This window comes from Palaemon carinicauda, chromosome 13, assembly GCF_036898095.1.
Source record: "Palaemon carinicauda isolate YSFRI2023 chromosome 13, ASM3689809v2, whole genome shotgun sequence".
Taxonomy (NCBI): Eukaryota; Metazoa; Arthropoda; class Malacostraca; order Decapoda; family Palaemonidae; genus Palaemon; species Palaemon carinicauda.
Genome location: NC_090737.1, coordinates 34,910,587 through 34,932,402, shown reverse-complemented (window position 1 = coordinate 34,932,402; position 21,816 = coordinate 34,910,587). Strand labels below are relative to the sequence as shown.

General features: G+C 43.1%; 1 protein-coding gene across 1 annotated transcript in view; it reads left to right on the top strand.

Moving 5' to 3' along the window:
* The window catches only part of LOC137651496 (ankyrin repeat domain-containing protein 10-like), an 86,950-nt gene that overhangs the window by 6,557 nt on the left and 58,577 nt on the right, over positions 1-21,816 (top strand). The window contains exons 2-5 of the mRNA XM_068384722.1: positions 2,833-3,000; positions 3,926-4,017; positions 4,878-4,975; positions 5,280-5,924. Coding sequence (XP_068240823.1) covers positions 2,833-3,000; positions 3,926-4,017; positions 4,878-4,975; positions 5,280-5,924 — 1,003 coding nt within the window. The remainder of the gene's footprint in view (positions 1-2,832; positions 3,001-3,925; positions 4,018-4,877; positions 4,976-5,279; positions 5,925-21,816) is intronic.

Genomic DNA, 21,816 nt, shown 5'->3' with positions numbered 1-21,816 from the left:
CGATGACCAAATCAATTATTTTCTTTATCACGGTGTATCAACTCTACTTATATGACATTGGCTTTGATTAGCAATAATACGAATTGTGTGGCTAAAAATGAATTTATTAATGGTTATAAGATTACCCCCAGAGATTTGATATCATTCATGAAGAATATATACTGTTTTTATGAATTCTTGAGTATGTGAATGTCTCACAGTTTTGATTTAAAAAAATGCTAGATCTGTCTGATGAAAAAGCTGCCTGAAAATAGAACAGTTGCTAAGCGAGACTGCTACTTGTTGTACCTATGCTAAACCTGTGTGTACGTACGTATGTATGTTTGACGGAAAGGCCACGAGAAGAATAGGGTGTGTGGGTAAAGGTCTTAAGGGAGGACTTGCACAATTGTCATTATTCTCATTGCATCATATTCTTCATGGCACACAGGTCAAACGAGACACTTTTTATCTTATTTTACTAGAAAAAGGTCAACTTACCTATGTTGTGGTATAATGAAGCTTTGAAATTTACATTAGTCTCTCCAATTCGAGAACACGTTTTCTAACTGTCGCAGTGTCTGGTACTCGGCCCCGTGGAAATATCAAAGGACAAAACCTTCACCCTTTTATAATTTTACCTCGAATTGTTGTCATAAATCTCTCATTGATTTATAAAATTAATTATAAGAGAAGTGGGGTTTGTTACAAGCAAGGTATAGATAAGGGGGAAGATTCGTGAAATAAAGGATACGAAAGGGTCTGAAATTCATGCAGTCTTCCTGATACGGTCGAAAATGCTCCCATCTTGTCGAAGAGTTGATACGCCCTTATTCCAACCGACCTTTCGCCTAGTGACTCTCTTGAAAGACCGGCACAGTAGACTCTATAGCACAGGGACATAGAGTCCATTTTCCCTTAGTTTTGCGTCGGCCGTAAGAGAGGTTATTAATATCAGAGTGCGGGGAAAAGAGCAAAAGGGTGGAGTATCAACCAAATGTTTTTTCCAACCTAGTCTTTTCGTACTGATATGTTTTCAGTTCTTGGTGAAACGAAAATAAAAAAATTATAAATTAATTTTGGTCTGGTAGCATCCTTATACGACTAGTTACGTTTTATTTCAAATGAACTGGAACTTGTTGAAATAAATTTCCGTAAGGTATGTTGGGTGTTATAATGCCTTAAGGTTTTTTTTTTTTTTTTTTTTTTTTTTTTGAGAAGAAAGTTGGATATATTTCAAGGTAAATTCGTGTAATGTATTAATTAAACGTAGGAAAAGTGTCTCCTGAATGTAAACGAATGTAGTTTCATTAAGTCAGGTTTATATTAGATATTGGATCAGGGTTTATCGACTATTGTATGTTGAATCTTCTCTTGGACTCGGCGCCATCTTGCCGCTCCTTTGTTTATCGATATGTCTGTATGTGTACATGCTTGTGTGTGTTTTACTCATGACGAGTCAAGTGTATACACATGTGTACACTACTTAAACGTGCTCACATGTGCACGTTTGGCTACCAGAAATATTTAACTTTTTTAACCTTTGATAAATTGGTTGAATATCATGATTGCAAAGTGTAAAGGTGTAAGCTTGGGATTTAGTTTTGAATATTTTTTTTCATAGACGCTCTTTTACTTGTGTGTGTATGTATGTATTTATGCACAGTATATCGTTAGGAACACCACGTTGATGCTCTGATATTTTTTTCAATATTAGAAATGATTCTCTCTCTCTCTCTCTCTCTCTCTCTCTCTCTCTCTCTCTCTCTCTCTCTCTCTCTCTCTCTCTCTCTCTCTCCTGTTAGCAACACAGGTATTTATATTTGTTATCGAGTAGGCCTATAGCCTCATGTAGATCCAGTATTTTGATGGATGCAATCGCGGCAGCTTTAGTTTGACGTTTATTTATACGAACGGAATAAAGTGAGTTAATTTGATATGAGGAAGTAATTTATAAATGGAGTGGAAGTTGACGTGGATTAGTGTCATTAATTAGTTCCCCGAGTTGGGGATTAATGACCTAAGGTGCATTTTTATAATTACTATAAGAGTGTAGGGTATTCAGGTGGCTGTGATTATAGATGTCTCTCTTTACCACAGTTCCCGCTTGTTGTCTTAGTGTAGCTTGGCCTTCGCGCCGATTCATAAGAGCCAAATTCCTTAAATCCATCAGGTAGTAGTCTCTCTCTCTCTCTCTCTCTCTCTCTCTCTCTCTCTCTCTCTCTCTCTCTCTCTCTCTCTCTCTCTCTCTCTCTTCCATGTCACGATGCATATAGGCATACAATATCCATTTTTTGATGAAAGATCTCTTCAATTTAACCGAAGTAAGAGTCCATTGGAGATATACGAAAATCTATGATCAATATGGAGAAATAAGAATAGGAAAATCTTGGAAAGTGTTGAGAAATGAAAACATTTTTGGAAAATGTGGAAGGAAAGAAAATCTACGGAAAATGTAGAAAAAACTAAATTAAAATCTGGGGAAAATCGGGATCAGGACAGAATCTGGGGAAATAAAGAGAAAATAAAGGGAGAATGTGAAGAAATAAGGAATCCGGGAAACGGCGTTAAGAAGAAAATCTAGGGAGAAAATGGAGGTTGGAAGAAAATATATGAAAAAAATATAGTCACATTGATATGGATTAAGGCAGTATTGCGTTATTAGACTAATGTAGGCAGTATGAATTATGATTAAAATCCATTTTTATGATTAATAAATATTCAACTGGTCACTGACTTTTTCTACTTATTTGTTTAACACTATTTTTATAAGCACATTTCATCCATTTAATAAAATGTCAGTATTTTTCTTGATTTGCAACAGTCTAATCAATTGATTTTTCTTTTTCACAGCTTGATTGCTTAAGACTGCTGGTGTGTGGCGTAGGAAATGGAATATCTGCTAATCCAGGTCTCAAGACTTCACGGTTCACTCAAACACCTGTACACATCGCCGCCTTTGCCGGCCATCCACATTGCTTGCAATGGCTCTTGCAAGCTGGGGCAAGCCCTGATGCACAGGTATATATGATTTCTTTCCTGTCACGCTGAGGGGCAAAAAGTCAGTAACAACAATCTCCCACAAATTGCCCAAACTGCTGTGTGATAGGAAAGGGGGAGTGGATAGGAAGGGTTGAATATGTACGTACATATCTATCTAAATATTTACCCGTCATTTTTTACTGGTTGCATACACTAGTATTTGTTATATTGTTTCAGTTATGTAATAAAACTAACTTTTTATTTTATAGTTGAACAAGCACGGATAAGCAGATTTTAAATTGAGTATTGGCTATACTGTATATGTGGAGTAGGCAGAGTAAATGCATCCTTATCATTTATGTAAAAGAGTTCAAGCTTGCAATAACATAGTAAGAGGTTAGAAAGGACAAGAATTCCATAAAAATTAGTTGATTAAAAAAAACAGCCGCTGATACACTTAAAGAATCTCCAGAAAACTAAAGTTATGAGACAGAATTGATGTAAAAACAGATATGCTGATTAGAATGGTAGTTGAATAAATGAATGAAATGTTTTGAAAATGGGTGAACAGATCATGTATTTCAAGTATATGTTCAGAATATCGTTGAATTACCGTACACGTTTGTGATGATGAATGGGATGGTGGCACCATCTGGTGACGTCATAGCACCTGTGGGCAAATTATCGTATTTTAGATTCATCATTGAGATTGTTGGAACTATTGGATTGGGGTTAGGTATTGAAATAAACAGTTATGATTTGTTATCAATATTTAAATTAGGATTTCATATTATTTTTTACCCTTTGTTTTGCCGTGAACACTTAATTCATAACCATTACAAAGTTCTTGTCACAAGTATGTTTTCCATCATGATTATGAATATGAGGTATTTACATGAAATTTAAAAATTATCTAACACAGTCCATGAGACCTGCCTTACTAACTGGTATATTTATTTCATAGGATTACCTAGGAGAGACTGCCCTTCACAAAGCAGCCAGGACAGGTTCAGCACCGTGCATTGGCGTTTTGTTGGATAGCAAAGCTAGCCTTGTGTAAGTCACATGTTTGTGAAGGGATAAGTCATACTCTTCTATAGTATTGTATGTATTAAATTGATCCTCATACTTTAGTTTTTATGAACTAGACTAAGATTGAAAATACTTGTTCTAGAAGAAAATGATGACAGCACTGTACAGGGAATACCAGACGACTGACCCAGGCGGAGGATTGACCCGCAATCTCTGGTAAAACTGACCTAGAGTGGTTTGGAGGACTGACCCATAATGTTTTTCTTTTCGAAAGCTAATTCTTTGTATTATTACATGATTTTATTAAGGAAAAGTTTAATATTTCATTGATATTTTATTTACTTTTTTTTTATCAAATATTTTCTGTTTTTAGGGTATGAATATGTAATTAAAAAGGGTACAGAACCTAACAAACACACCTAACCTAACCTAGAAGTTCCCAGGTCACAACCCCTAGCTGGGGGCAAGCCCCCGGACCCCCTTCCCAGGTCACAACCCCTAGCCGGGAGCAAGCCCCCGGACCCCCTTCCCAGGTCACAACCCCTATCCAAGTGACTACCTGCAAATATTTAAAATTTACCAATGACTTATAAAAATTTTTATTACAACATATAAGTGTTAATGTTATATGGAATCCATATGTAATTATATTTAATCAAATAACTTTGATAATAAATGCACTATAGTATAAATAAACATTGTGGGTCAGTCCTTCAAACCACTCTGGGTCAGTTTTACCAGAGATTATGGGACATTCCTCCATCTGGGTCTGCCCTCCGGTTACCTGTACAGGAAATTCTTAGTTTTCGTAAGATATGATTGATTTGACAAGCATATTGCTTTACCGTCCAGTTTTCTGATTTTTTTTTCCCACAAATTTTCAGGGTACGTAATAATAATGGACAGACAGCAGCACAGTTAGCCAATGCCTGCAGTTTCACAGAATTAGCCAATCAGTTGTTGCAGATGGAAGGAAAGCAAGGTCAGATTTACTGTATCTCTTAATGGCAATGATATTTTAGTTTCATCTTAAACTATTGATTCGTGTATAGATTTGAGTTTATATTTAATTTAACTGTACTTCTGTAAGGTAAGTTGAGACTTATTAAATGTTGAATCTGTTAATTACTTTGTTATTATGTATGTACACTTCATCAGTTATTGATACATCATGGAAGGACAGTATTTCATACCTTTTATAATCAAAATTTTCAGTATTACTCATTATTTATATTAGTTTCTTTACTTTGATAATTTTAGCTAGTTGATACCTTTTCACCTTACAGGAGCTGCAGTTGACGTAAACAGTTCTATAACCCGAAGTGTTCCTGCTCATGGACTCAATGGAGGAGTCTTCCCTCATTTTGGCCAGACTGCTCTTTTTGCAAATCGCCCAGCCTCTGTACAACCTGCTGTACAAAATAACATTACTAATGGTTTTGCTCATCATAATGGTAACGGCACTCCTGCAAGTAATGTGGTTGAAAACGATTTGTCCCGTGGTGTATGCACTTCCTCAAACGGTTATTATGGATTCCAGCCAACTAACGGTGCTGCCAACGGACATAAAAATGGCCATGCCGAAAATGGCGATGACTGCGAGATGGAAACAGACACTCCAGCTGTGAAGGCTGAACACCAAAATGGGTCTGTTCAGAATGGCACTGCCGTCGCGGCTCCTAATCCCTCCAATAATGTCACCCTAGGATTCACCAATGGCCATGTAATTGGTACTGTCATGGGATTCACGGGTGCTGGAGTTCTGAAGCCTAAATCTCAGATGAATGGCATCCATACCTCTCCTGTACTTAGAATGGGGGATGACATTACTCTCAGTCGTGCTGTTTCGCAGAACGAAGTTCCAATTGGTGGATGTAAGAGGTCAAGAGAGGACGGGCCAGTTCCACAGATGAAGCGCATGAAAACCGAAGGTAAGATTTGAGATTACTGTATAATGCCTTTATTATCGTTTTGAATTTTGATTTTATCTTTTTCATGAAAGAGTAGAAGAACCTGGATATGATGAACATCCATGTACTATGGCTGAATTTATTTGTTAAGGGTCAGTAAGGTAAAATTAGATAGATTTTTCAGGTACCTAGTTTTCAAAATAGTTGAGGACCACAGATGGTGACATAAATCCACAAGAAAAATTTCTTATTAAATATAAGACTATTCACTTAAGTTTATATAAATTGCCTCTGGTGCAGAAAAAGATCCAATGGCTAGATTGATGTAGTTGTCCCTGCAATCTCCCAATAAATGGAAAAATCTAATAGATCTGGAAATATAAATTTTCCATTACACTTGGGCCAAACGATGCAAAACTATTGAGAGAAACATTAGCTTGCAAGTTGAAGCCAAAGGAAACTCATAACTCAGAACTAGGTTTAAAGCATTCAGCGGTACCTCGGTTTACGAGTTTAATGCGGTCTGGGATTGAGCTCGCAACCCAGAATGCTCGCGAAGCAAACTAATTTTTCTCTCAAGAAATTAAGGGAATTTACTGGATGTGTTTTGCTGTGTGAATAGGCAAGGGGTAGTCTACATCCTGGGCTGTGAGGGCTGTCTGTGATCATCGTGGGTTATGGAATCCCTCTGTTCTTTAATCCTTCCTTATCCAAACAGTTACCTTCGCCAAGTTTATCAACATGTTCACATAAGGTCATCAAAGCTCCAAGAGAAAGAAAGGAAAGGAGCTTAGATTCGTCTTGTGTTTAATGATTATTTTCCATCATTAATTTGTTTTATATATTATGTTGAGCTAAAATTCTACCGAGTTGGACTGATTTTGGGAAAATAACTTTTTTTTATATCAGAAAGATTGAACATCCCAGCATTTCAGTAATGGAAAGAACCGGTATCTTCTGGAAGTATTTCTACGTGTTTGGAATTGGTGAAGATGACCAAAATAAAAGCATGTTTGTAACATCTGTAGATAATAAGACTAAGATTTTTTTTCACTAGCTCCGGTTCCTCTAGCATGAGAGGTGGTTGACATGTATGACTCGTCGAATCCAGATCAGGACTCTTCCACAATTCACCATGATTCTACAGGTGATAAACTGTTCAAGATAAACAGAGTTTGGGTTATGTTGTATTTAGGAACAGCAGGGTGATGGTGGTGGCCCCTTATTGGCCAGAAAGAGTGTGGGCAGTCTGTTGATAAGCTTATCAAAGTTAATACATACATACATACATATGCCAAGGAACTTCCCCCAATTTTTGGGGGGTAGCCAACATCAAACAAATGAAACAAAAAAGGGGACCTCTCCTCTCTATGTTCCTCCCAGCCTGACAAGGGACTCACCGAGTTCGGCTGGTACTCCTAGGGTGTCACAGCCCACCCTCCCCCATTATCCATCACAGATGAAGCTTCATAACGCTGAATCCCCTACTGCTGCTACCTCCGCGGTCATCCAAGGCAACGGAGGAAGCAGCAGGGCCTACCGGAACTGCGTCACAATCGCTCGCCATTCATTCCTATTTCTAGCATGCTCTCTTGCCTCTCTCACATCTATCCTCCTATCACCCAGAGCTTCCTTCTCTCCAACCATCCACCCAAACCTTGGCCTTCCTCTTGTATTTCTCCCATCAACTCTTGCATTCATCACCTTCTTTAGCAGACAGCCATTTTCCATTCTCTCAACATGGCCAAACCACCTCAATACATTCATATCCACTCTAGCTGCTAACTCATTTCTTACACCCGTTCTCACCCTTACTACTTCATTCCTAACCCTATCTAATCGAGATACACCAGCTATACTCCTTAGACACTACATCTCAAATACATTCAATTTCTGTCTCTCTGTCACTTTCATTCCCCACAACTCCGATCCATACATCACAGTTGGTACAATCACTTTCTCATATAGAACTCTCTTTACATTCATGCCCAACCCTTTATTTTTTACTACTCCCTTAACTGCCCCCAACACTTTGCAACCTTCATTTACTCTCTGACGTACATCTGCTTCCACTCCACCATTTGCTGCAACAACAGACCCCAAGTACTTAAACTGATCCACCTCCTCAAGTAACTCTCCATTCAACATGACATTCAACCTTGCACCACCTTCCCTTCTCGTACATCTCATAACCTTACTCTTACCCACATTAACTCTCAACTTCCTTCTTTCACACACCCTTCCAAATTCTGTCACTAGTCGGTCAAGCTTCATTTCTGTGTCTGCAACCAGTACAGTATCATCTGCAAACAACAACTGATTTACCTCCCATTCATGGTCATTCTCGTCTACCAGTTTTAATCCTCATCCAAGCACTCGAGCTTTCACCTCTCTCACCACTCATCAACATACAAGTTAAACAACCACGGCGACATCACACATCCCTGTCTCAGCCCCACTCTCACCGTAAACCAATCGCTCACTTCATTTCCTATTCTAACACATGCTTTACTACCTTTGTAGAAACTTTTCACTGCTTGCAACAACCTTCCACCAACTCCATATAACCTCATCACATTCCACATTGCTTCCCTATCAACTCTATCATACGCTTTCTCCAGATCCATAAACGCAACATACACCTTACCTTTTGCTAAATATTTCTCGCATATCTGCCTAACTGTAAAAATCTGATTCATACAACCCCTACCTCTTCTAAAACCCCCCCCTGTACTTCTAAGATTGCATTCTCTGTTTTATCCTTAATCCTATTAATCATTACTCTACCATACACTTTTCCAACTACACTCAACAAACTAATACCTCTTGAATTACAACACTCATGCACATCTCCCTTACCCTTATATAGTGGTACAATACATGCACAAACCCAATCTACTGGTACCATTGACAACACAAAACACATTTGTTCCGTAACCGAAATACAAACCACGCTATTTACATAGGGTTTACTTTCGGCGTAGCTGAAATGACGAGCCATTAGAATTTTAACGAGGGTTTATTACCCCCGCGCTAGTTAGCAAGGGGGTAGGGGAGTGGTAGATAGCTACCCCTCCCCCGCTCACACACCGGTGAACTGTTTCACTTCACTTTAGGCTCGGACGATGAACAGACGTCTCTGTCCCGTCCTCGCATGGCAGCCATTAATGTTTTGTCTTTACTTAATCACTTACTTTTCTTATATTTAATATATATGTAAACATTCTTATGTTTATGTATGTATTTGAGTATAGGAATACAGTAAGTTTCCTTTTCAGTGTTTGTGCTGTGTGTGTGTGTAGGAAGTCCACTCATTGTACGACAACATCTCCGTGTGGTCCCAGGCCCCCACGGTGACATTTCATGGATCGCGATCTCTCCCTGGTCCTTCGGTCTCCCTTCGGCGGGTGCCGTGGGGAATCGTCATCACTGGACTTTATTTGTTAATCTGTTTCTCCGCTGTTCCTCCTTCCCTACGGGGATCTTGGTCTATCAGCGTAGTGAACATGGGAGTTTAGTTTGACTACGGTCTCTCTCTCTCTCCTTGAGGTCGTTCATCCTTTTATTACTACTACATATTACGGTAGCTTCCTTCCCGTTGCGGGTTGTGTTGCTTCTCCGTTTATTTTGTCTCAATTATTTTTAATCAAATCTAATTGTATTTGTTAACTTTTCAGCTTCTGTGTAGAACGCTTCCCTTTAGGGTTCATTCTTTATTACTATTAGTGAACATTCTTAGATGAATTACATAATTATAAATGTTATAATTCTGTTTTGTTACAGTTCTCCGCCTTCCCCCCCTTCCCGTGAGTGTCGGTGGTGGAGGAGGGCGCATTCCTGGTGCGTAATTCTTATGTTGTTTTCCCTCAGGGGTTCCTCTTCGGAGTTCCCCCGGGGGAATTAATGTTAACTAATTATTTTATTTTCACAGTTAACTATCTAATTTTTCGTTTGCCTAATGTGCCAACGAAGCAGAGCTGTCCTGTTGGGGCCTGGGGAGTCTGCTGTTGACGCCTCCTCTACGACTTCGTTATGGGCGTGTTCCCTTCTCCTAGAAGTTCTCCCGTGACAACTGTCAGCTCCTTAGTTCATTTAGAATGCTCAGGAGGTTCGCCTCCATGGGTGGGTAACTTCCCTTCCGAGGGAGGTTCCCTTCCCAGGTATGAGTTTTTTCCCCTTCAGAGGGGGGGGGGGGGGACTTCTCTTACCTTAATAATTCCTGGTTGGTTTTTTCCTGGTCCTCAGGCGGTTATGCTCTTGGTGCTGAACGACCGCTTTTGTAACCATGCTCAAGGGGCTGAGCGGTTGCAAGGCCGGACCATGGAATTCGTGCGTGCTCTTGGTGCTGTGCGGTCGCACTTCGGAGGTTTGCTCTTTATGGTCAGCTTGCTGATCCAACAGCCCTAAGGGGCGCCTTCATCAGTTCTTCATGTTTCTTCTACGAAGTGTTCACCTCTCTCGTTCGCGAGAGAGGACACTCATAGAGACTCCTCTTCGGAGGACTCCCCTGCTGTTGTTGCTGAAGGCTCAGTTCCCCCCTCCGAACATCCTTCGAGGGGGCAGCTGAGTCCATCGGTCTCTCCTGCGAGTGTCTCTCCCCCTCGGGGGAGTTCACTAACAGAGACTCCTCTTCGGAGGACTGATGATGGTGCTCCTGTCCGTGGTCGTCTTCATCTTCAGCCGCAGAGGATCCTCCTCGACGAAAACAGACCGTTGCAGCTGCTTCGGTCGGCAGATCGTTCGCGATCTCCGACACCTGCCAGATCTTCTTGTCTTCCTTCCCCGTTCCTGGACACAGTAGCGCAGTGGGCGCCACTCCACCCCGTTTTCCAACGGGCAACGGCCCCTTCGGGGCAAAGGGCTTATCTCACAATGTGAGTAAGTCCCTTTTGTGCCAGGTTTTTACCTGTGCAATCTCGTTCTCCTGCGGCTCGCGCGCAGTAGTTTGCAAATGCTCTCCTGCTCTGGGCCAGACTTCTGCTGAATTAACACTCCAGCGACCTCCTGTAGCTGAGTCTCGCCGTGGATCTCCTGATCGCCAACTCTTCCGAGACCTTCTGTGTGGCTACGCGCCTTGTGCACCTCGGTCTCCTGAACGCCCATGATCGCCTGCTCGCCAGCGCACATCTGCTCGCCCTTTTCTGATGTGCGCAATGCGCGCCAACATTCGCCCACGCGCCCACGATCTCTGGATCTGGGCGCAAGCAGGGAGATTATTTCTTCATTGAACTACACGTTCACCTGCTCGCCAGCGCGCATCTGCGCCCCCTTTCCTGATGTGCGCAATACGCGCCAACATTCGCCCACGCGCCCACGATCTTCGGATCTGGGCGCAGGCAAGGAATTTAGTCCTTCGCCTCCTCGCCGACGATCTCTCTGGTTCTGCACCCTCGCTGATATCGTCTGGCCGCGCATATCTTCTGGCCACGCAACTACGCGCCTACGATCTCCTGGTTCCTGCCTCGTCGCACGCAGTTCAAGAATTTCCTACGCTAGGGCAAAGGCGCTCACAGGTTCTTCTGGACTCGTAGCGCCCTTCTGGAGTTTCGCGCCAAGCGCTCCCACGCGCAGTTCCAGTTTCAGCGTGCCAACGCGCCAGCACGCTTCCACTTCACACCGCTCCGCCCAGGAGACACCTAAGCTAGCGCACGGGTGCTCACAGGCACCCCTGGGCTCTCCTTACGCGCCAGCAATCTCCTACGCGCCCGCGCGATTCTTCGTCTGCGCGCAAGCGTTTTCAACGCGCCAACGCTTCAATCGTCATAGGTTTCCTACGTGCCCACGCGTTAACTCTCCTGTACACAATCTGTCGCTATACGCCAACGCGCCATCGCCCGCCAACGAGCCATCGCTCGCTTATGCGCCACTGGTCTCCTGGCCGCCTGCGCTTGCCCGCGCGCGAACCAACGGTTTTCCATTGCGCGAGCGGCAGCGCGATTCCCGCCAGCGAGCCATCGCTCGCCAAAACGCACCATCGCTCGCCTACGTGCCATCAGTCTCCCGACCGCCAGCGCTCGCCCTCACCTGCACGCCCACGCGCACTTTCGCCTGCGCGGGCGCACCCATGTTCGCCCGCGCGCGAACCAACGATTTACCATCGCGCTAGCGCCAGAGCGATTTCGACCGCGATTCCCGTCGGTTTTTGCAACATGGGCAACCTGGCGAGTCTTCTGGAGCGCGTACTTCCAGATCACGATCTTCACCCCATAAACGCAGAGCATGGCACGTGCAAGAGCAGGAAGAATCTTCAGAGAGGTCTGGGCAACATTCTTCTCCTTCTTTTCAGGCAGGCCCCATCATCTCTACTCCTCAGGATCGTTCGATTCCCTTCCCCCCAGCGGGAGTCGCTGACACTGCGTCTGTCAGCCGTCAGCAGAGGAGGTACTTCGAGATCATGGGGGAACCTGGTTTAGCCATTCCTCTCCACCATTCCGTGGAAGGGGCTTACCAGGGAGTTTTTCTCTCGAGAAATTCTCCTCCCGGCAGGTGACATTCTCATCTTCTTAGATCTTAAGCCAGGAGAAAGCCGCAAAGTGTGCCATGCGGGCCACTTCGTGGCTGGTCGTCTGGCTTGGATCTCTGGGCATCCTGTTGTGATCCGAGAATTTGTCCAAGGAGAGCTCCAGGAAGGTCATGGAAACTTTCCTCCTCTCGGGCACGAGCACCATCGTTTCCCGGCTCACCAAGTTTCGAACTTGTGGGCAAATTCAATGTTGAAGCATTGAGATGCAGTGACCAAGAGGTTCCTCTCGTATGTCCCAACCATGGATGTCGGCAAGCTCAGACACTCTTCCACTCTTGGAAAGACCTTGTTTTGAGCCCAAGGACGGGGAACGGACAGCTGAGAAGTGGAGAAAGTCGAATCACGATTCGCTCCTCCAAAGGCGCTTACATCCAGACCCTACAAGCCTCCAGTGCCTCAACAACATCCTTGTCAGCCTAGGACATTGGAACCGGCCCCGGCAGCTAAGACAAGGTGTCTAAACAGCAGCCCCCTCCTGTCAGAGACAAGAAGGGCGGGAAGTCCTCCTGGGGAGGCAATAATCCTGAGGGAGCGGCCGAGGCCGCAAACGCTAGGATTGGCAACCCCCCTGCATGGTTCCCAGTGGGGGGGATGCCTAAGGTTGCGCGCTCAGGTGGCGGCAACTCGGGGCCGATTCCTGCACGATCTCCGTGATCAGCCAAGGATATCGCGTCTCGTTCTTACATCTCTACCTCCACTTACAGCGAATCCAGTGTCGCTGAGCTCCTATGCCATGGGATCGGCAAAGGGGCTAGCCCTTCGGGCAGAAATCGAGACCATGCTCTAGAAGGATGCTCTACAAAAGGTCATCGACGGCTCTCTCTCCCCCCCCCCCCCCCCCGGACTTCTTCAGCCGACTCTTTCTTGTAAGAAAGCGTCTGAAGGCTGGAGACCTGTCTCGACCTTTCAGCCCTGAACAAGTTTGTCGAACAAACTTCGTTCAGTGTGGAACAGCAGAGTCAATCAGGCTTGTTGTGAGACCACAAGACTTCATGTGCACACTGGATCTGAAGGACGGGTACTTCCAGATCCCAATCCCTCCGTCTTCCAGGAAGTATTTGAAATTCAGCCTAGACAACAAGATATACCAGTTCAAGGTGCTGTGTTTCGATCTCTCCACAGCACCGTAGGTGTCCACTAGAATGTTCACCCTGTTTCTTCATGGCTACACAGGAGCGGCATCCGTCTCCTTTGCTTTCTGGATGACTGGCTAACCCAGGCAGTCTCGGAATCGACCCTTCTTCGACACCGAGGCAAGCTTCTGGGACTTTGCCAAGATCTAGGGATCATGGTAATTCTCGAGAAGTCTTCTCTGCTTCCATCTCAACGTCTGGGATATCTAGGCCTGATATTAGACTCCAATCTCCAAGCCTTCCCATCAGATGACAGGATAGCAAGGCTGAGGAGAGTCGCAGAACCTTTCCTCAGACGAGGAGAGCTTCCAGCCCAATCTTGGTTACGCCTCCTAGGTCACCTTTCCTCCTTGGCCAGGCTAGTTCCAACGGCCGCCTCAGGATGAGATCCCTGTATCGGCGGCCCAAGTCCCGGTGGAATCAAGACAACGATTCCCCGGACATTCTGGTCCCTTTGGGACCTGCGGAACGAATGGACCTGCAGTGGTAGTTGACCTACGGAAACCTTTGCGAGGGAATGGATCTTCTCGTCCTTCCCCCGCATTTGATGCTGTTCTCGGACTCGTTAAAACAAGGGGGGCCCCACGTTCTGAATCAGGCATATGGTCAGAACCAGAAGGGTACCTCCACATCAATCTGCTAGGAATGAAGGCCGTATTCTGGCCCTTCAACACTTCCAACAGACCCTGGCGAGTCACTCCGTGAACGACAACTCCACGGTAGTGGTTTTTTTTCAACAAGCAGGGAGGTACCTTTTCATAACTACTTTCTCATCTTGCAGTAGAGATACTGAGATGAACCGAAATCCACTCAATACCCTATCGGCTCGCTTCATTCCGGACAAAGGAATGTGCTCTCCGACAGTCTGAGCAGGGCCTCACAGATAGAGAGTACAGAGTGGTCTTCGGCCCCCCCTGGTAGCCAACAAGTCCTGACCTTGTGGACCTGTTTGCGACAGCCTTGAATTTCAAGCTGCCGCTGTACTACTCCCAGTCCCAGACCCCAAGGCACTCTGGGAAGATGCCTTCCTACACGGTGGGACAACATCGACGTCTACGTCTTCCCACCGTTCTGTCTGTTGAGAAGGGGGTTCAACAAGACCAGACTATCGGTCAACCTGTCGATGACTCTCATAGCTCTGCTGCGGCATCATGCAGAGTGGTTCCCGGAACTTCTGCATCTCCTGACGGAACTCCTGAGAGAGCTTCCCCCACGACACGAGCTACTCAAACAACCACACTGCAACATCTACCACAAGCCGTAGCATCGCTTCAGCTTCACGCCTGGAGACCATCCAGCATCTCCTTACAGAGAGAGGCGTTCCGCAACAAGTTGCGGAGCGGATGTCTCGACACCTGCGAAAGTCATCAGCAGGGGTCTACCAGGCGAAGTGAAGAGTCCTCTGTGGTTGGTGTCGTGGGAGAGGTACCTCTCCCCTTGATGCCACTATTCCAGCAATAGCGGAGTTATTGTATATCGGCGGGAGGAAATGCACCTTTCGCTCTCGGTGGTGGAAGCCTATCGCTCAGCCTTAAGCCTGGCCTTCAGGCTGAAAGGAATAGACATTTCCTCCTCGCTGGATCTTTCTTCACCCATACGAAACTACGAACTTACCTGCCCCCAGTTGGAAGTGAGACCTCCTCCATGGAACATGGTTCGGGCTCTTAGGGCTCTTAGGAGATCTCCTTGCGAACCATTACGCCAGGCTTCTGATCGTCACCTGTCTTGGAAGACGGTGCTCCTGCTCGCTCTGGCCTCGGCCAAGCGTGTCAGCGAACTTCATGGTCTCTCGTACGACGTCACCATTCAAGAGGATAGGTGGAGGTAACGTTCAGGTTCGTCCCTGAGTTGGTTACTAGACTCAAAATCTTGGAGTCCCGGACCTTCGGTTCGACTCCTTCAGGATTTAGTCCCTGTTCTGTAACAGATGACCCAGACCTTCTACTATTCCCAGTAAGGAGTCGGAGGGGTTATCTTAAAGGACAGCTGCAGTTTGTCCTCACGTGCAAGCCCTGTTTGGGAGCAGAGGGAGGATGGAGAGGAGGGTCATCAAGAATGCCTTTTCAGCCTGGATTCAAAGGGTCATCCATCACGCCCTGAGTCCAGACCCTCCTCCGTCACATCGCCTTAGAGCACACGATAGAGGCATCGCAATGTCCCTGGCCTTCAAGAGGAACTACTCTGTGACGCAGGTGCTACAAGCTGGTGTTTGGAAGCGTCTAACGACCTTCACAGCCCACTACCTGCAGGACGTGACCCACAGGAGCCTTGATACGTTTTCTATCGGCCCTGTGGTGGCTACACAACAGCTGGTCTAACCTCAGGCTCCTTAATGGACAGGTAGCAGAAGGTTGAGGGCATTGTTACCCGGTTTTAGACTGCATGAATGAAAGAAGTATGTCTGGCCCTTACTTCTTTCTTCATCCTCCCCTCTCTTGGGGAAAGCAGCATCCTGGGTTCTCTGCATAGCTGACCTCAAACCTCTGCGGGTAAACCATGCTTCCTTGTGTTCCTAGTATTAAGTTAATACTGTCGCGTCCCCCATACCCTGACGAGGTGGTATTGGGAATGTCCTAGCCTAGAATTCCAGCTAAAGGACTTCAGGTCGACTTCCTAGGACAAGTCACACTTCTTCCCTCCACACACAAGCTTATGTAGGCCGCACGTTTCTTACGTAGCAAGAAACTTGTGAGGTCCAGGAACTCTTTTTCTCGAGTGCTGCTCACTCGGATTCTGAGTCCCCAGGTAAGCCAAAGCCAGTAAGGCTGGGGACTTTCCACCATACCTAAGGGTAAGTCACCCTATGTAAATAGCGTGGTTTGTATTTCAGTTACGGAACAAATGACAAATTCGGAGATAATTTGTATTTTTCCTAACCATACAAACCTTAGCTATTTACACATATTTGCCCGCCAGCCCTGTCCCCCAAGGCAAGTCCTACCTCTAAGTGAAGTGAAGCAGTTCACCGTTGTGTGAGGGGGGGGAGGGGTAGCTAGCTACCACTCCCCTACCCCCTTGCTAACTAGCGCAGGGGTAATAAACCCTTGCTAAAATTCTCATGGCTCGTCATTTCAGCTACGCCGAAAGTAAACCCTATGTAAATAGCTAAGGTTTGTATGGTTAGGAAAAATACAAATTATCTCCGAATTTGTCATATTAAACCACTTCAGTCTTTCACCCATTGCTTGTATGTGATGGTTGGGTTTTTTAAGAAAGCCGTGTATCGTTTTGGAGATGCTGCCTTCAAATAGCATGTCAGGTTTGACAAAGCTGCAATCAGAATCTTAAATCTGTATTGGTAAGTATTGTAAGTTTTTTTTTTTTTTTTTTACTTAACTTTACATCTTACCTTTATATTATATTTGTAATTTTGTTGGTTAGCAATTCCTGGATACCCGTTGTGAAAGTAACACGTTGAGCTCTTGGAATGATTATTCTCAAGATTATGAAATTGTATGACTAACAAAACTGGTTATTGGATGATTGGTGGAATTAATCAAAGGTAGTAGGTTGGCCAGGGCACCAGCCACCCATTGAGATACAACCACCAGAGAGTCATGGGGTCTTTTGACTGGCCAGATAGTACTACTTTGGATCCTTCTCTCTGGTTACGGTTCATTTTCCTTTTGCCTATACACTCACACACCGAATAGTCTGGCCTATTCTTTACATATTCTCCTCTGTCCTCATACACCTGACAACACTGAGATTACCAAACAATTCTTCTTACTGTACTGTAATTGTTCAGTGGCCACTTTCCTCTTTGTAAGGGTAGAAGAGACTCTTTAGCTATGGTAAGCAGCTCTTCTAGGAGAAGGACACTCCAAAATCAAACCATTGTTCTCTGATCTTAGGTAGTGCCATAGCCTCTGTACCATGGTCTTCCACTGTCTTGGGTTAGAGTTCTCTTGCTTGAGGGCACACTCGGGCACACTGTTCTATCTTATATCTTATTTCTCTTCCTCTTGTTTTTGTTAAAGTTTTTATAGTTTATAATGTGATATTTATTTTAATGTTGTTGCTCTTCTTAAAATATTTTATTTTTCCTTGTTCCCTTTCCTCACTGAGCTATTTTCCCTGTTGGAGCCCCTGAGCTTATAGCATCCTGCTTTTCCAACTAGGGTTGTAGCTTAGTAAGAAATAATAATAATAATAATCAGTGTTGTCATGCAAAAGTGGTTACAATAGTTTCCATGACTAGTGCTTTGAAATAGTATGTGCTTAGGTATGAATGGTTACAGTAAAAATTACAACTTTTTATTGAGTAATTCTGGTTGATTTAGCTTGCAAGCTAATTAGCCATATCAACAAGCTTGAGTTCTGTTTGCCTGATGCAAGGTGATTTATTTTTTCCTTTTTTTTTTTTTTGAATGGTGCAAAGGACACAGATTTCAAACAAATCCCATCCATTGTACAAAATTTATTGTTTGTTCAGTTTGTAACATTTTCTTTTACATTGTTAGAATAGATCAAAACAAAAAATAATTGTTCTTATGTTTATAAGAATAAGTGACTGAAAAATAGATATAATATTTTGAACACTTTAATCTGTTAGGTTGTTTATTTAATTGCAGAATTTTTTGTTTTACATTGTCATTTCCATGATATGACTAGCCTTTTTCCTATAATGCCAAAATGCTTTCAGTGCAGAAGTCCATGTGTTAAGCTTGATATGCATGTATACCATCCTGGGAAGTAATTCTTTATTGAAGTCCAGTTGGTACATTATTATATTAAAGATGTAATAAATTCTCATAGCTTGTGTTGACATTGTCGTTCAGCATACCCTAATTTAAATATACAGTACTACATACTGTGTAAGAATTGGAGGTTGGTCCGTATACATTTTATGTTTTTTATTCACAATAACATTCGTATTTTAATGTCACATGCTGTAGGCTTGTTTGGGAATGTGGAATGCTTTATGTTATAGGATATGAGGTTTATCAAATTTTGTGTATTTGTCTGTTACAAGTATCTTATACTGGTCAAATTTCTTGAGGCACTAGTGAGTAAAGTTTTATTTGTATCTACAAAATTAGGTTTACTCTACTCAATTATCAAGTCTTACTTTAAAGAGCAAAAGAGCTGAACCCTTACTTCTTTATTGAAACTTTTTTTCTTACACATATAGAAACATTTTGTCCTTCAACGTAGGGAATGTCTTCATTGGAGCTGGAATGGGTGTTGAAATCGTTAACAAGGTAGTTAACTATAGATAGTGAGCTCTGGTATATTGCCCCATCCACTCTCATGTCAAACTCTTCTCATTTGTAATCGGCCGCAATGGCTACAGACAAACTGCTCTATCTTATCCAAGGCTGGTTAATCTTTTTCTCATACTTTTTATATTGAATGGTTTATTTTGTTAAATGGAGCAGGAATTTTCATATTGGTGAAAGATTGAACAGTGCATCGGTTTATGCTAAACCTGGAATTGGTATACTCTGTGCTTTTTGTAGGGCTATGATTGTTTGTAATTATCCCCATGTGCTGAGTGTAGATTATGGCCTCCTGATAAAGGGGAGGCTTATTTTTTGAGGAGGATGGCCAGGTCTTCCATGGTGCTGTTATGTACATCATTTTGATGGTACCAAGCTCTCCAACACCAAAACTTCTGGCCATGAGGACACCAGGGGAGAAGTAGCTGAGGGTACGTCTATTCTGGCGCCCCCAGGGTCAACCCGGTGCCAGTAACCCTATTGGTGATTCTTGTAACATGTTCTATGTCAAAGAAGGCTTCTGCGCTGGTAAAATTGCTAGTGCTGAAGCCAGTGAAGGGTATGAAAAGGCTTGGGCCTTCGTGAAACCTGTGTACAGTATGTGTTGCCTTGCAACCAAAATAAGCATGTTCTTATCACCCCAGGGCCTGTCACTCCTATTATCCCTTTGTCTGTGTTATCGGTGCTAGTGATAATAACTACTACTTGCGACAGTGACCCCCAGTATTGTAGTTCTGGAAACAGAAAACTCTATGGTTTTTCCTCTTCGTGAGCATTTTTGTCGATGGTCACCTACAACTTCTCTGCAAAAAAACGCTGAGAGGAAAGCTGCTTTGAAGAAGTTTACTGTTCCTCCTCCTCTTCAAATTTTGACCCTTCTAAGAAAAGGACATGAAGGCCAGCCATGAGAAGTCCTGTAGGACTCTTGACTACACTGCCTCGCTTTCAGGGAGGTGGATGGCTCTTGAGTTGTGTCTGGCAGTCGGGGCTGAGTTAGTTTCTGGGATGCTGGCCTGCTACCCCAATAGCCAAGCTAGCCAGAGATGTACAGCCCCATGCTGGGCCATGCACTCTCCGCTAAGTGTGCGGGGATCTACTGCTGCTCCAGCCATAAACTCTTTGCATCATCCACCTTTACCCCCACGTTTACAAGAATCCTGCTTCACCTCCATACATGACGTGAAGCCAATAATTAACCATTCACTCTGTAAAGAGAAAGTATTCAACAGTCTTTGGATAGGGTGGAACAGTACATCTGTATGCATTGCATTCTAGCACAAAAGTTATGTCCTTGACAGGAAATAAGGCAGGAATTCTCACCCAAGCTCACCACTTGTTAACTACCTCATTAACGAATTCAACAGCAGTTCCATCTCTGCTTAAGACTTTACCTATTTTAAAAGACGAAAGGTTTATGTATGTGTAAAAACAAACTAGTACAGTGCATCAGATACAGAAGACTGAAGAGGCTAATTTGAAAATTTATATTTTTTTATAACAAGCAATATTTTCATATAAAACAATTACAGCGATCAGATGTCTTGTACACAGCATTTTCTTTGATAGATAAAAGAGGAATGGCAAAATATTTGTATTAGAGCCAATGGGGTCGTCCAAGAAAGGGATATTACTTATTGATGAGAAAAGACGAGAAAGAGTACATGTCTAAGAATGTCATAATGGGAATGAAAGGAGGATTAAAGCAATCGGTCTGCTGAGTCTTGAACCTTGTCTGTAAGTCTAATTTGTACCTGTTACATCATGAGGCCAAAAGTTTAAAAAGAGTTTGGTGACTTGAATTGTATGCCTTTGAAGCTGTGGTGTTACATTTATTTTTATAGTAAAGAACTAGTGCTTTGCTTTTAGGGACTGTAGCACCCTGGCTTGTGCCATTTTGCCATCCATTACATCACCGTATGCCCTCAAAATAAGTTTCCTTAGCTCAAAAAGGTTTTTTTTCATATGCATTTAGAGATAGAATGTGAAGACCATTGTAAACGGTTTGTAGCTATTTGGGGTTAGTAATTTGTCATTGAATTATCAACAAAGGGCAAAGCTGTTGATTTCTATTTGTTGCTTAGAGTAACATTATCCAATAATCCAAGAAAAAGTCTTTTCCCACCACAGGATTTTTATTTTGGTTGCATATGGTAATCCAACATATGTCAAAACAGCACAACCAGGTGCATATCCCAAAAAGTAGAATTCCAGTCACCTCTTTACTATTAGGATAAATTTACTAGAGAAAGGTAAATATGACTAACCTTAGAGATAACTAAAAGCAGAGCAGAGCTGATTCATAAATTTAGCAAACTAGCTCAATTGAGCTTATTGGGTGCAATAAATATATGTATGGATTAGGTGATTGAAATTAGCATGTTGAATGATTTAATCAATTTAAGGTTATCCTAGAAACCCTCCAAACCTAAGCAAGGATCAGTGGAATTGAGTGGTCGTGTACAGCATAAAAAAGACCCATGGGTCTGTGTCCGTGCACGACTACTCTACCGTTCTTCTTCAGTTTATTAAATAAGACTCCATTTGTCTGGGGTTATCTGGGAACTACAGGTTCAAATAAAGGTATATTTAGAATAAAACATTACTAAATTAATGAATATGTAAAAGGTAATAATTCTTAGATATATACTCTGTAAGACTTCATCATGTTCTGAAGCCAGACAGTTGTTTCTGTTTTAAAAGCAGCTTACTACATATCATTCAGTAAACCCTTGATAAGCTCATGAATGTCCTAAGGGTTATGAAGATGATGATGAGGAAAGTTGTTTGGAATATTGAATCTTTTCTCATCTGTAAATAAAACAACTTAAGGAAATGACTAAATCAACATAGTCTTAAGTTTGAAAGTATCAAAGCAATGATGAAAAAGCAATTTAGAATGAATAGCCAATGCAAATTACATAGTAATTATGAATATTTATGATTCACCTTTGTGCCTTTTCCTTTGTACTATTCAGGGGGACAGTTCAGTTTGCAGCCATTGTTAGCATTTTCCTAAACCTTGTTTGACTGCATAG